This window comes from Acomys minous, assembly GCF_964271855.1.
Source record: "Acomys minous genome assembly, chromosome: 9".
Classification (NCBI taxonomy): Eukaryota; Metazoa; Chordata; class Mammalia; order Rodentia; family Muridae; genus Acomys; species Acomys minous.
Window position 1 is genome coordinate 51,221,951 of NC_140490.1, and position 16,172 is coordinate 51,238,122.

At 47.7% G+C, this 16,172-nt stretch overlaps 1 protein-coding gene across 8 annotated transcripts in view; it reads right to left on the reverse strand.

The window, feature by feature from the left end:
• Nucleotides 1-520: 520 nt before the first annotated feature.
• The window catches only part of PHACTR1 (phosphatase and actin regulator 1), a 461,758-nt gene continuing 446,106 nt past the window's right edge, over nt 521-16,172 (reverse strand). For all 8 annotated transcript variants that reach the window (XM_084794583.1, XM_084794584.1, XM_084794581.1 and 5 more), the window contains 4 exons: nt 11,523-11,584; nt 5,892-6,032; nt 4,805-4,881; nt 521-3,662 (listed from right to left, as the gene is read on the reverse strand). In XM_084794583.1, the coding sequence (XP_084650709.1) occupies nt 3,647-3,662; nt 4,805-4,881; nt 5,892-6,032; nt 11,523-11,584 (296 nt within the window). In that variant the 3' untranslated portion in view covers nt 521-3,646. The remainder of the gene's footprint in view (nt 3,663-4,804; nt 4,882-5,891; nt 6,033-11,522; nt 11,585-16,172) is intronic.

Here is a 16,172-nt window from a genome sequence, read left to right on the forward strand (position 1 = left end):
CCACTGTTCTCAAAAGGCAAATAAATTTTTTTTTGGCTACAGAGGCACCCCAAAGACCCTCAGGCTATCAAGCTGTCTAATACCTAAACCAGCAAGATGCCTGAGTGACTTACCTAAAGGCTAATTTATATTCGCTCCCCAGACTGTTCAGGGATACAGGTTTGGGAGATTTTTTTTTTCAAATGTCAAAAATGGTGGAGGCTACAAACGTTCTAGAAAGTTCATCTATGTGCAGCAATGCTGCCCCCATGCCCGAATGCTGCCAGGAACATGAGCTTGCTGGTCTCTCCAGTAACTGGTGACCTCCTTCCCTTCCCCTTTGCCAACCCTTCCCCAGCCCAACTATTTTTGGTGGCTCCTACTGGCAGGTGATAAAACAACACATCAGTCAAAGCTGGTTTTTTGTTTTTGTTTTTTTAAACTTTTTTTTTTTGGTTTGTTTTTAAAGAAACTGCATACATCATCAGAGAGAAACAATAATTTAAATACCATGCAGTTTCTGTATGTACAAAACCTAGGCCACAGAGATCCAGTTTAATTTATATTTTATGTACAGCATCTTCCTCATACAGCCGTCATCTGTTAAGTTAGAGCCCGGGAGGGCACGGCATCGACGGTCACCACACTCACTCACTCCTATACAAAGACGAACTATATACAGACACCAGGAAGCAACTGGAGAAAGCAACCTGCTTGGGGGAGGAACAGACTCATGGGAGGAAGAAGTCATCAGAGGTGACCCCTGCCCACTGGCTGTGCACAGGGAGAGCCTGGGATCCCATTCATAGAAGCGACACACCACGATGCTCATTCCAAAAGTACAAACACATGTTCATATAAGCAGGAGAAAAGAAACCCGGAGCGTCTCCTCACACTGACCATTGCGTGGTTTGGTTTCTCTATCTGGCAGAAAGGCTCACGTTCTTAAAACCTGGCAGGGCTTGGAGGGCATCTAGCGAATGAAGTGACCGGGATTTTGGGAAAGCCAGTTTGTCAGTGGCAGGCTCTTCTGTCAGGAAAGTGGAGCTGGGAAAGGGTTCAGCAATGCCTCATTTTGAGAGAAAAACGTAAGGTCTGATGAGTGTCCTTTTCTCCTTCCTTGCTAACCCGAACTCCACAGTGCTCAGGTGAAAATGTACAGGCTGAAGATGAACTCACTTGAAAACTGCAGCTTTCTCAGAAAGGGATGTTTTAAGCCATCCAGCTTGCCTTTTACTACCCCCTAATTAATGTCAAGCTGTCACCTTCGGAAACAATTCGAACCACTTCAGTTGTCCGAACAAAGTGGGGGGGGGGGGAACATGGTTCAGCTCACCAAAGACTGCAGGTTTTCAGAAGGAGAGTGCAGGTGCCATTCCGACAGCTGGGGAGGTTGCTGAGCCTGGCCTTGAAATAGCTGATCCCCAAAGGAGGTGACCTTTCAGGATCATGCGAGGTGCACCCCTAACTCTGAGCAAGTGACTTTGGCCAAAGGGTACCGTGCAGGAAGTGATGTGGACATTCTGTCCAGTTTCTTCCGTGTACAAAGAGAAGGGCAACCCTGGGCACGCTGAAGGGAACACTGGAGGCTGCTGGCTGGCAGCGGGGAGATTGATGAATTGGGACATTTGTTCCCAGGCAATCAGAAGGGCCCTAGAACCGTGGCCAGCAGGGAAGCCATGGGCCTTTGTGGGAGGAGTTCCTTAGGACTCTTCCTGGCTGGGGAAGGCCCATCCAGCTAGGCCACCACAGCAGCCTGAAGCGCAGCTGCTGCTTAGAGGAAGTGCAGACCTCAGGCCCGGCTGGGCAGGGCCCTCCACCCCGGACATGTGCCTACCCTCCACCCTAGGGAAGTTCAAGGAAAGATTTCTGCATCTTTCCTCCTACCATGTGCACATTCAAAAGTCAGTAAGCATTCCGGGAAGACTGTGTTTACAGCCACGCTAAAGTTCCTGCCACATTTTCCCTGAATACCTCTCTGGACATTCAAGTAATAGTAACAGAAAGACCCAGTGATGGTGGTGTTTTTGGACTGGCCAGAGGTGTGTGCCCCATCCAGACAGTGCCAGGAGAGCAGGAGCTGTGTGGGCTGCTGTAGGGGCTGATCTAAGCTTTTCTTTTAACTCTGGTTCGTGGGTTAGCAACTGGCCATGGGGCCCTCCATGCTCCAGAGACTTGTACTCACTGAGGGGTGCTATGAGTAACCTGATCCCAACTGGTTTGACAAGAGGACAGCTAACTAACTCTTTTGTGGTTAGCTAGGCTGGCCAGCAGGCATCTTCCTAAATCCCAGGTGCGTTGCGGAGTAAGCCATCACTTAGAGAAGCCATGGTAACTCTGAAAGCTCAGCACCCAAGGGTTTGTGAGCTGGGTTAGGAAGGAAAACAGTGCTGCAGAAGACCTCCTTAGGGTCTGGGGTGTCCTTCCCTCAGTGCACACCCAACCCTTGGGGACCCTGTCAATAGGGCAGCTGGAGGCACAATCCTAAAGAGAGGGGGAGGGGGGAGGGAGGGAGGGAGGGAGAGAGAGAGAGAGAGAGAGAACACAGACAGTCATGGCTGGCAAAGTTTTGCCTAGGGCTAGCCTTGCTGAGATGGAGTTCTCTGCAGAGACTCTTCAGTGCAAAGCCAGAAGAGTAGAAGGCTCTGGAGAGGCAGGCTCTGGAGAGGCAGTGGGACACTGGTCCCCCGCGCTGGTCTCCATGCATTGATACTCAGAAGCTATTAGCTGCCAAGCTACATCATCACTGTCCCAGGTGTGGTACAAGGCCAAAGAAAAAATGTGGGCCATGGAGTTTCTGATGCCAGCCCCTGGTCAGCTTATACTCATGAATACCGAAGGGAACCTTAGCAATGGCATTTATGCGTGGATCACCCAAAGCCCTGGGCTGTCCAAACATAAGCTGGTCAGTGAATATGAACTGAGCAGGCAGCCAGTGTTTGGCAGGAGGTCAAAGTAGATGCTCAGTTCTAGCCTCCTATGTATGGCCACAGCACACATGCTTCCCATCAAAGTGCCAGCCTAGGCTCCACAGGAGAGAGAGAGAGAGAGAGAGAGAGAGAGAGAGAGAGAGAGAGAGAGAGAGAGGGAGGGAGGGAGGGGTGGGGGGACTGTGATAGGTCATCCCCCTTTCCAGCATCTCTCCCCCTCTCAAGGGCCCCCAAGGTAGAAGCCCCATCTGGAGCCTGTGTGTCTAACCAAGTCTAGAAGGCCAGCTGGACTATGACTTTCATCTAGCCACTCCCTTGCTAAACCTACTGCCCTTGGCTTCTTTGGACTCAGGCAACTGTCCCTTGTGAGGAAGAGGTTCACCAAAGACTGAACCAATGTGGTGCCTGCTGGGTCTGGATGAAGGGGATGAGGCAGCCCCTGGACAGTCCTCAGGCAGGTCCCTGCTGGGGGCTTGGACACCTTTCCATAGCAGAAATGGTGCCAGCAGCTCCAAGGAGTGGTCACCATGGTGTTCCTGCACAGAGTCCTGATTGTGGTTCCTTTTGTTTCGTCGTCTTCTTCTTTTTTTCTTTTGTCTCTTTCATATTATTTTTTTTTTTTAAAAAAAGGCAGTTCAGATTTACATCGTAACAGGGAAGTGGACAAATGCCAGCACTTATGGTTCTTATAAATTTATGTTTTGAAGACAGCAGAGCACTCAAGAGTAATCCCACTGTTAAGGTCGATGAAACCTGGAAAAGAAGGAACTCCATCAAGGCTGAGGCCCAGATTCCCACAACAGCATCTTCCCATCCCGAGATAGCTTGGCTGTGACAGCCGCACGCCTGTGTGACCTCCCACCCATGACACAAACATGGAAGGGCACCCCACATACTTGAACACCACAGACCTATGGACCTGAGAAAGTTTAATGTGGAGTCTTTGGAGGTTCCACCAGGACTTCTGCAGGGCAGCCAAGATGGCGGTCCTAACTGTGTGCCTGAGTCAGGCGGTAGGTACATTGGTAAGGCCTGCTTTCCCACCTGCTCTCCAGAGGAGAGATTAGAAAAGCCAGCAGCTTAGTTACTAACTAGCCATGCACACATCCTTACGCTGCTAATTCTTTCTGTGTCTCATTTTCCCCAAGCGATATCCGTCAGGACCGTGTGGCAGAAGAGCACAGCACAGCACGCTCTTTCGTGGTCCTGTGTGGTATTTTGGAGTTCTGCCCAGGTTTGGCCTCTGCTGACTATATATGTTGGCAATATACTTCCCTCCCCAGCTTCAGTTTTTATAAAAACTCTCTTTGGGGTTGCCCAACACTTAGTTCTCATTTGAGTTAATTAAAAAGCTGAGGGTGTTTTTTTTTTCCTGGCTGCTTAACATTTTAACATCCGTTGCCTAAGGTTTTGTTTTCCAAACCATTTTTTTTTGTTGTTTGTTTTTGTTATGATACAGAGTCTCACTCTGGAGCCCTCATTGGCCTGTGACTCCCTATGTAGACCAGGCTGGTCTCAAACTCAACTGAGATCCATCTGCCTCTGCCTCCCTAATGCTGGGACTAACAGCGTATGCCACCATACACAGCCTCCCTGCTCTTGTTTTATCAACTTAAAGGCAGAACTTGATGCTGACCTCTGTCCCATCTCACCCACAAAGTAACTTGGTAACCCAGGACAAAAGACTATTTGCTTGAAAGTAAATACTGACAGAGCTGAGTGTGCCAGTACACACCTGCAAAGCTAGCTAGCACTCAGGAGGCTGAGGCAGGAGGATTGCTGTACGTTCCTAGCCTGTCTGGGCTATGTAGTGAGAGAACTAAGTCAGCTGTGTCTAAAACAAAATAAAGTAACATCGTGGTGGAACACACAAGCCGGACCCCATCAATACTAACCTTGTTAAGTGTCTACTTAACTCGTGGACTTCCATTTCGGTGCTTTTAAACTCGTTAAGTTCCTTTCGAATGGCAGCCTGGAGGGAGAGTAGCTGGTCAGCACGCTGAAGAGGTGGGCTGGCCTCCCTGTTTGACATGTCTAACAACACTTTTGTTCTTCCAAACAACTATATAGTGGATACAAAAATTTTGTCTACAGGGAGGGGGAAAAAAAGTCACCTGGCGTATTCTTTAGAACCCTCCAGAACCTCCCTTCTTTGGAGATATCATGAGGGTCTAATGGAGCTGGTCATATTTTATGAGGTCCCTGCACCCCATGCCTCCCTTGGGGTTACAGATGGCACAGGTAGTGAGTTTGACTTCACCTCCCCTTTGCAATTATCCTATCTGGGGCCCGGGGAGGTGTCTTGATATATAGAGCCAGTGATAAACCTGTAGGCTCATGTTGAGAAGGGCTCTGTACCTAGTCCAGTGGCATAGTCTCCCAGCATGCTCTGGGGTGAACTGAAGGATCTTGTGTCAGAACTCTATTTCTCAGTGTTACTCTCCTGAGTGGTGGTGGGGCCCTTGTCAGGGGAACTGGTTGTTAAGAGGAGACAATGCCTTTATCAGGGGATGGGATCAGTTAAAGGAGGAGCGGCCCTTACAGAAGTAAGTCTACTTCCTATGTTCTCTGCCTGGCGTGTGTTCATCTCCCTGACTTATGCCCCATTATGGAGCAACAGTGGAGTTCTCACTAGATGAGGCTGCTTGACCTCCGGCTTTCTGGAGTCCAGAAGCGTTAAATAACCTTCCTGTATAAAATCACGAAGCCTCAAATGTTCTGCTACGGAAGCAGCAAATGGACCAGGATACCGTCCTTCCTCTTCCTGGGAAGTGGGCACAGTATCGTGTCTGTTTTGTGCTCTCCAAGTGAAGAGCAGAAAGAGAAGTCCCCCCCACCCCCCCACCCCACCGGTCACCTGGAGTGCAGTGAGGAGCGAGCATCATTAAGGATGCAGCACTTTAGGGGTGGGGCTGAGGCAGGGCTCCTGCTCTCCTTATATAACGCCTGCTCACCTCCCCCCTTCTCACCCCCTCTGCTTACTTTGTCAGCAGCGGTGAGGCGAGTCCATGGCTTGTCTGCCCTGCGGTCATAGTCCTGGGCATCTGCCACCTCCACGTAGTCACTGAAGCGGATGAGGATCTTCCTCTCCCGGAGTTCTTCCACAGTGGGCCTTTGACTGAGCTGCAGGGAGGGAGAAAGGTGGGACCCAGTCAACAGAGGGCTTTAGACCTCGGGTTCCATGTGGGAATTTGTAGGTGTGGAAAATGAGTCCAGGAAGACAACTGACATGTTATACAGGTGGAGCAGGGAGAAGAACCCGGAGCTCTGGGATTCTGATAGCTTTATTGTCCCATTCAACTTCTCAGGCTTGTACGGTGACAATAGCCTGTTCTTTATTATCGTGCTGCTGTCTTGGCCTGCTAGGAAGTCTGGCTATCGGTGTAGCCATGAGTGCCTGCCGTGGATTTTCTCTGTCCTTCACCCAGGGAGAGGCAGGCGCCTTAAGCAATGATTCTGTCTAAACTTGGATTGGTGAGCATACGTCTCTGTCTTAAATTTTGTGTGCTCTGCAGAATGGGTTTGTGACACACATTGTGTGTATGTGTGTGTGTGTGTGCACATGCCCACGTGTGTCTACAGATGCATATATGCCTGGGTGTTTTAGGTACACAGAAAAGCACTTGCAAATGGTAGCAGCCTCTGGAGTCTGAGGGGATGGGATATGTTGATTTAGGAGTTTTTAGTTTCTTCCAGAAGGTCAATTGTAAGGTTAGTAAGCCACTGCAGACTGAGCAAGGCTGCACTTGTGCCACGGAGAAGAAGTTTTGTGAAGAGGAAGGAATGAAGTCACATTTATTTAGCCATCTCCTGGTATTCTCCCTGAGCACCCTTCCTCTGTCCTTTAACAACACAAAGCTGACATTTCTATTATCTTTCCCTGTCACAGGCTTATTTCTCCTGGAGCAACCCAATCGCTCCCTTTACAACACTGTCAACGCTTGTTCAACCAGCGTTATTTAAAAACAAATTTTCCTTGGAGCCCTAGACTGTTGACTGCTATTAATAGAAGAGGCAGTCGGATAAAGTCTTATGGCTCTGGCCTATAAAACAAACAACAAATCCAAATTACTCTGGCTGTGTTGACTGCCATGCAGCTATCTGCCTGATGCCCTTGGCTGGAGCTGGAATGTTCCAGCGTGCTGCTACCATGGTACAGTGAGATGACATCCTGGTGCCATTAAACAGAGAGGAGCCTGGTAGGGGAGAGCAAGGGTAGAGCTGAGCAGGCCTAATGGCTGCTCCAAGGGTCAGAGGCCTAGTGATGATGGAACTGGCCCATGCCTAGACCCTGGTAGCATTTTTTTAAAGTCTGTCCTGAGGTACCAGGGGTTGTCTGAGGGATGGACACTCTGGCATCCTTGTTCCTAATCATGGGGAAAAATAGTTTCTTATGCTGTGTGGCCAAGATTGCTAGATATTAAAATGGCAGTCATTCTGGCATCAAAATGTTCTCTTTGAAATATGAGAGCTGGGGCTGGAGAGATGGCTCAGAGGTTAAGAGCACTGTCAGCTCTTCCAGAGGTGCTGAGTTCAATTCCCAGCAAGCACATGGTGGCTCACAACCATCTATAATGTAATCTAATGCCCTCTTCTGGCTTGCACGTATACCTGCAGGCACAGCACTGTACACATAATAATAAATAAATCTTAAAAAAAAAAAAGAAATATGAGAGCTGATAGAATTTAATTTTTGCCATATTCACACCAGATAAACAGTCACTCTCTAGTTTGTGTTCCTCAATCCCAATATCTCAATTTTTGATGTTTGCTACAACCCGGGCAAGGTTCCTAAGCCGTGACTTTTGAATTTATCTTCCTGGAAACCACAGACTGCACTAGCTGAGTTTAGTGTTTCATACCTTCAATCTCAGTACCCAGGAGGCTAAGGTAAGAGGATGTGGAGTCCGAGGCCAGCCTGGCTGCATGGTGAATTCAGGGCTAGTTTGTGCTACCCTAGAGAGAGTCTATCTGCCCCCACTCCCCTGACTCCACCTCAAAAAAGTAACTGAATAAATAAACTGGACCTGGATCGCAGCAGTTGCTTGTCTAACAGTAGAATCTGAGAGAACAGAAGTCTCAGTGACAAAAGAGCTCAGGGACCTGTGTGTGTGTGTGTGTGTGTGTGTGTGTGTGTGTGTGTGTGTTGCTTTTCTTGCCCCAATGCTACGCCGCTATCACTTTAAATCAAATCAACATGATACTGTGCTCATGTTCTGGGAGGGGACAGCACAGATTGTCATCTTGTGGGGGTCTTGAGTGGAATGTGGCCCCGACACTAGCCAGACTTCCAGAGCTCTCTTCGATGGGCGTGGTCTCAGAAGCTGTGTACCTAGCCCTCATGCCCCAACCCGGAGGTCCTGCCCAGGTACTGAGGAGACAATCGGTTATCTGAGGAGGTTAGACTGGGATAAGAAGGAGTGCCCTTTGTGTTCGTCTGTGCCAGCAGTATCGTGTGTAGCCAAAAACTTGAAAAACAAAACAAAACAAAAAACCAGAGCCAATGAATTGAAACCCAAATTCCACAGAAACCCAACCCAAGTATACACCCCTTTTCTTCCTCCCCTCATGTGTACATGTACGCTCTCAATCAGTGAGCTGCCCTTTCTTGGGGTTTGTGGTGGGGATGGATTCCAGGGCCCTGCACACGGGAGATGAGCGCTCTGTCACTGAGCTACATCTCCAAGTCTCAATTCTATTTTTTATTTTTGAGAGGGGAGACAGGCATTTATTTTTAGCATATAATTTTTATGTTTCCAATTTAGTTACAGAAAATGATTTGGTCTGTTGGTATCAACACCAGCCCCTGGGTTTTATTTTTTATTTTTTCACTAGTATATTAAAATTCAATAGAATTTTATTAAGGAAAAACTGAGGGCTGAGGCTATAAACAGTCACCAGCTCTGGCATCTGGTTTTTGGTATGATAAAGGCTCAAGGGAAAAGCACTTGCCCAGAGCCAGGGTAGGCTGTGTATTTCCCACCTGCTGGTGGGCACCACAGTGCTCCGCACGCAGACCCAGAGAAATATGAAAGCAACTTCCAGCTTCCACATCCTTCAGTCTCCTTCCAGAACATTCATTCCTGCTCTCAAAGTCACTATTTTAACTTCCCATGGAAGCCTCAGGGGACTGGAAATGCTGGAATTAAGATTGCAAGGCCATTCCCCTGGCTAGGGGGTGGGGGTGGGGAGGGCAGGGTGAGGTGGGGGTGTGTTGGGGGAGACAGTGACGGTAACTGCAAAATCTAGGGGCTGTTTGTGGGTAAGGCTGCTAGTGTCATCATCCTGTGGGACAGGGTGTAGGAAGCCAAACTCTTGCCTCCTTCACCCCTGCATTATGCAGTTATAGTAAAAGTTCTGTCTGTAGGAACATAAGATCTTTTCTTTTTTTAAATTTTTAGTTTCTTCAACTACAACTTTTTTTTAAAAAAACTTTTATTTAATTTTTTTAATTTGTGTGTGTTGGTGTGAGGGTGTCAGATCTTGGCGTTACAGATCTTGTGAGCTGCCATGTGGGTGCTGGGAATTGAACCTGGGTCCTTTGGAAGAGCAGGCAGTGCTCTTAACCACTGAGCCATCTCTCCAGCCCCATAAGATCTTTTCTTAAGAGATAAGAACTGGATCGATGTCTACACAATCCTTCCTTCCTCTCTTTCTCTTTTTCTTCTTCCTTTCTTCCTTCATTCCTTCCCCCCTTTCCTCCCTCTTTTCCCTTTCTTTCTTTCTTTCTTTCTTTCTTTCTTTCTTTCTTTCTTTCTTTCTCCGAGACAGGATCTTACTATGCTGCCCACCCAGGTTGGTCTGGAACTTGTTATTGTACCCCAGGCTGGCCTCAAACTCACAGCAATGCCCTTGCCTCCAATTTCCAGAGTGCGGGGAGAAGAGGCATGGGCCATCGTGCCCAGCTGATGTCTAAGTAATTTCCCATTACCACCTTTTAGCAAGCGATCTTACATTTTTAGAAAATCCAGGGGTTTCAGCTGTCAGTTCCAATGAACTTGATGAGAAACTGTATTTGAACTGTTTTCTAACCGTCTTTGATTTTCCGTATCAGAAATGAGGGGTTTGTCTCCTTTTCATTTGCTGTCATTTCAAGGACACACTGAGAACAAATGAATCTATCACCCCCACCCCCGGCGCCCCCACCCCCCACCTAGTCTCATTAGTGAATGCATTTTTCCATCAAAGACTGGGGGTTGGTGGAAACCAAAGCCAGGCCACTCAGCTCCTGTTTTTGTCCCCCTTGGTGTGATGCCAACCAGCTACTGTGCCAGCCAGCCACCTTGCCATCCAGGCCCTTGTTTATCTTATTTCCTTGAATTAGTTTGGCATTTGGCTTGCTACCAGTGTTTGAGGTGGCTTTTGGGAGAGAGAGTGTTGAGAAACACAAATTGCCTTCTGAATAAGTGGCGTGGCCTCTCAGGACCTCTGAATAATCACGTCCTGCATGTAATGTTTCCGGGGAGAGAAAGTCACTAATGAACATCTTTAGAATTAATTTTAATGGGGCTCTTCACCGTCTTTTAGACTGAGTACCCCCTTTTCAAGATGGCCACTGCAGGGGGCTGATTGAAAACACTTCAGGCCATGGAGGGAGCATTATATCCTGTGTACCATCAATTAATTAAACTTTCAAAAGAGCCCAAGAATAGTTCCAAGTTTATTATTCAAGGCTTTTTTTTTCCCCTCAAGAGGCCACTCATGTTTCGGAAGATCTGTGAGTCTATACAGCATGGCAATATCCTCTATTTGGGGGGTGAAAAATGTAGCAAAATTCCAGCTGTATGAGTTTTAAGTGTTTTTTTTTTTCAAGCATCTTCACTAAATGGATCGGCACTGTTGGTATTTTTCTGATCCAATAATTCCAATTGAACTTGGCAGAAGAAAGTCAAATAGTTCTTAAAATTCAACAGGTAGTAATGGAAGAATGAAGAAAAATCATGATGTCCTATGACCATAGCAAAAGACAGCATTATATTTAAGCTACTATTTCAAACATTTTTGTTTGTTTGTTTTGGTGCCTTGAACTTGAGGTGATCTCAGCCTTCTTCTGAGTGTTGAGATTACAGGCGTGAGCCATCATGTTCATATTGAATTATTGTTGTTGTTGTTGTTGTTTTTTTTTTTTTTTGAGGTAGGGTCTCTCTATGTATCTCTGGCTGACCTGGAGCTCACCCTGTAGACCAGGCTGGCCTCGAACTCACAAAACTCACCTGCTTCTGCCTCCCAAGTGCTGGGATTAAAGGTGTGCACCTCTATGCCTGGGAATCTTTTGTTTTGTGGAACTACTAATTTTTATAATGAGCTTCCAGTGGTATGGTAAGGTTAAAATACACAAATCTATTTTTAACGTGTTTTTTTTTTTTACTCATTTATTTTTCTGCATGTGGGTGCTTTGTTTGCAGATATGTCTGTATATCATGAGTGTTTCTGGTACCCACAGATATCTAAAGAGTCGGATTCCCTGGAACCGAGTCATGGCTGAGTTGATCATTGTTCCCCAAGAAAAGTGTTAGCGAGTCTGAGTACAGTGGGCCAGAGCGCCTCAGAGTCCTCAAGGCTGCTGGAAGCCAAGCGAGGCTGAGCAGCTTTGGGCCTGGCCAACTGTCTTACCTTGCGAGTCAGCCTTCTCTTGATTTCCCGCTTCTCCTCCTGTTCCTCTTGTTCATTCCGAGCTGAAAATATACGGAAGATGCCCCTGATGACAGTGCACGGCGGCACTCACACCCCGGCTGTAACCTCTGACCTTCACAAGCTCTAGCCCAAGCACTCAGGGCCCATTCCCTAGCTGTGCTTCTGTGTGAGGGCTGTCTCCATCTTCCTGCAGCCTTTCAGATTGGAGGTGGGGACAGGCAGTGGGTGGGGGAGTGGCCAGGGAGCTGGGAGCACGCTGACTAACTTTTTGTTTTCCATTATTGTTCTTTGGATGTCTCCAGGGGCTGGGGCCCAGGTAGGGATGCTGGGATGAGCAATGTGACTAGAAGCCAAGGAGGTGTCTTTAAGAAATGTGGGAACACTGTTGGCAGTGACAAACCTTTGGGGAGAATCAAGGACACCTTCTTTGAGGAAGGTGTACACCTCAGGCCCCTTAGAACCTCTAAGAGACTAAAAGGGCCTCATTGAGGATGGCCCTAGAGCCCAGAGCCCCATAGGGCAGGAGAGAGGACACGCCTCGGCCTGCTGCGGGAATGACATGGGGCAGAGGCAGCTGCAACCTGAAAAGGCTGTTTGTACTCACTTCAGAACTCTCACCGTGCACAAGCCCTGATCCCATTACTTCTTTAAGTCTTCCCAGAAGTCCACAGAAACATGTGTGAGGCCAGAGTGTGGACTATATTTGCCTTCGTTTGGATTTGGAAGCGGTGTCTTAGGATCACACTTCAGAGACCAAGCGTTCCTGGATTAATATACAGGCACCTGGCTTGCCTGAGGTTGAAGAGCCATAGTGAGGGTCCCCGGAAGGGAATAGGAGGAAGGACGAGAGGATTTGGGCCTTTTTTTTTTTTCCCTGTCTGAGCTAACTGAATGGGCAGAAGCAGAACATTTACCTTCTGGGCCTTGGAAGGGTTCCTTGGTCTCTGTGAAGGCACAGTCATCAACATGGTACCATCTGATGTGAAAAATACCATGAACGCCAACTAGTGTCACTTAAGGTGCAAGGTCCTCGGCCATGGGGGGTTAGGAGAGCATCAGCAAAAGTAAAGGATGGGTTCATTTGTTCATTTGGGCACAGTACCCATTAAGCTTGCGTGGGATACCTGCGTTCTCATTTTGTCATGGTGGGTTCTGCAGCTCTGTTATTTTGTTGAAGTGGCACACCACGATAATTCTGCTGTGGCTTCTAAAGCTCTCAGTATAGGGCGAAATTTCTTAATGAAATTTCAGTGCATAGAAATTGAGGTGGGGAGTACATGACTGACCCCCCTACTTTCCCCTCTTGCCACCCTAGGATGTCAGCAACAGACATAGCCAGTTGTAACCAAGGTGGCAGCGACTTTTCTGGCAACAAAACAGTAGCAAAGTCAGAGCGGGACTTAGGACCATGAGTGACACCCCCCAGGGGTATGATTTGGTGTCCCTGCTTGCCTGTGGGGATCAGGACCTTGTATGGGCAGCACAGTAAATACCCACTCTTCTTGTGGAACGGGCCACGAGAGACTCCACAATGCCAGTACCTATTTCCTTCCCAGATCTTCCCTTAAAACACACACACACACACACACACACACACACACACACACACACACACACTATCTCAGCTAAACACCTCTTATAACGTCACCATCTCAGTATGAACTAACCTATCACAGACCAATTGGGAAGCAGATTGCAAGACGTAGAAGACGGGAAACCCAAAGACTGGCATTAAAAAAAAAAAGTACATTACCATATTAAAATCTAGGAAACTAGACAGCCATTAACATCTTAGTATTAATCAGTCTATTGGAGACTCAACTTGAAGGCAGACCCCAGGCAGCTAGCTATATTTGTAGCAGGGTGGGAAGGAAGGGAACCTTGCAGTCTGTCCCAGAGGTAGATTGAGGGTGCCATGTTGAAACTTAAGAGACCACATAGGCTACCACTCTCGGCTTCCAAATGAAGTCATGAAAGACCCTAGGGAACGAAGCCACCAGCCACACCTGACTCGGCTCACCAGTCAAACAGTTCAGACCTCTGCTTTTTCCTGCTGTCCCAACTTGCTTTAGGCTGGTCCTCCTTCTCATTACTGGGTCTGACCTTACTCCTGACCTACAGGCCCCTTCCGAGCCATGAGGGTGGATGTTGGGTGCCAGAGATGACACAGTGTGAGGGCCTTCATCTCCTAAGTAGGTTCTTAGGCCCCTTAGAGGGGCGGGTCATAAACTACCACCTATGGTGTCCATAATGTTAGCTCAAAGCCATTTACAAACCCAGTGTCATGGATTCTCAGGCAGAGGATACCAAGGCAATCGTACTAGGCAACTGAGAAGAAAGACCAGGAAAGGCCGGTGATGTCATCGTCACGGTGCCCACTCCCAGAGTTCATTATGTGCTCAGATGCACACGGGGCCTCATTGGCTACTGAACAAAGAGAGGACTTGCTTAAGAGGCTGGGCTGGGTGGGGCTGTGGACCAAACCTGGCCTCTGCCTCCCCAAGTCTCCTAGCTCCTCTCCCAGTTTAAAGGCCAGAAGCTAAGTTTTAGAACCGAATATTTGGGGGGATGTTTGCAAATATCTCTTGAGAGGTCTTATGTAAGAACTAAGTAGTTGCAGGGTATGGTGACATATGCAGTCACAGCACCTGGGAGGTAGAGGCAGGGGGCTGGGAGGTTCAAAGTCATCCTTGGATATATATATATCCATATATACACATACCAAGTTTAAGGCCCAGCCTGGGCTACAGGAAACAAACAGAAAACCAAAACCAAGAACAAAAAAATGAAACAACTCTCTCCTAAGTAAGAACAGGACCAACAAAATTCCACACAAGTAGATTAAATAATAAACACAGAAAACCAATTTAGAAAGACAGAAGCCCAGAGCGCAGGGAGAACAAGTACATCTCTGGAAGGTTCTGAAATGGAGAGAGGGTCAATCTGTTTCGATTTGGTTAGGCAGGGTCTGAATTAGCTTCTCCATGAGGGAAAGGCTGAAGATATTTGATAATCCGATCACGCAAATTTCCCTTTAGTCTCCCTGGGCTGGTTAGACTCAAGCAATCAACAGTAAAAACAAAAGTATCAAACAAAGAGTGCCAGGCATCAGCTGGCTTTGCTCTTCTGGCATCTGGGCCAACTGTAGGTGGGAGCCAGATGTGAGCTGGGGGATCCTCGCTCCCTATGCCTCACTGCTTCTGAGGGAAACAGTATTTACAGAAACCCAAGCAAGAGGCAGCAGCCTGCTTGCAGCAGCGGCTCAGGTGGCCAGAGCGATGGAGGAAGTGCTCAGAGCAGTGGAGGGGTGGAGGAAGCGCGCTTATCAGATTTCTGATTTGAGGAATCAGACTTCCGTTTCTACTTTTTAGTTCTCACCAACAATGGCAACTTTATAATGGACCAGCTGTCTGCATGGGACAAAAAGGAAACATCCTAAAAGCCAAGACTTCCCCAAGGGTAGCAGTCTCTAACAGAGTTCTATGCCATTTACCTCATAGCAGAATACGTTTAGAAACTTTTGTTCTGAGAAAGTCTTGCTATGTAGCCTAGGCTGACTAGACCTCACGGTATGCCTCCTTTCCTCACAGTCTTTGAATGACAGGATTACAGGTATGTGCCACTGTGCTCTGGCAAATTTAGGACCTTTGAAGGGCACTCACTGGTTTAAAAATAAATTAGGGGGGGGGCTGGAGAGATGGCTCAGAGGTTAAGAGCACTATCTGTTCTTCCAAAGATCTTGAGTTCAATTCCCAGCAACCACATGCTGGCTCACAACCCATCTACAGTGAGATCTGGTGCCTTCTTCTGGTGGGCAGGCACACATGCGGGCAGAGTATGTATAAATAATAAGTAAATAAATATTTAAAAAAATAAATTAGGGCTGCTGAGATGGTTCAGTGGATAAACCTGCTTGTCACTAAGCCTGACAACCCAGTTTGATGCCCTGGACTCACTCGGTGGAAGGCAAGAATGACTCCTGAAAGTTGTCCTCTGACCTTCCCATGAGTGCTGTGGCATATGCCCTCCCCACCAATCAATTAAAAAAAAAATCTACACCCGGATCCCCAGACACCTCTCTGTTCTATAAGACATGCCCTGGACCCAGGAAAACTGGTCCTGAGAATAGCCTGCTCTGAGCTTGGGAGGGTAATGGTTGCCTTGGAGAAAGGATGAAGGACTCTGAGACAGGCAAGCAGATGCGCACCCAGTGGGCTGCAGAGCCTGTCACAGCCTCCCCAGGCAAAAGGCAAACATCCTCTCTCAGCACATCACTGAACACTGGCAGGTCACAAGACCATTGGGAGGAGGGGTAGAAAGTGCAGCCAGAAACCAAATGATTTAAGAGGAAATAGCCAGTCATCCAGAGCAGCAAAGTCTGCGTGTGTGTGTGTGTGTGTGTGTGTGTGTGTGTGTGTGTGTGTGTGTGTGTGCACGTGCCCGAGTGTGTGCACCTGTGACTATAAGATAGGCTCTAATATCTAATTCTTTTCTTCCAGGGAGAAATTAGGGATTTTTGGGGCTAGGAAAAAGGAATCACATATTAAACTAAATATTTATTTATTGGTTATGTTGAGAAAACTGGGTAAGGAAGGCAGCAAGGGTTCTACTGGATGTGGTTTGATTGAT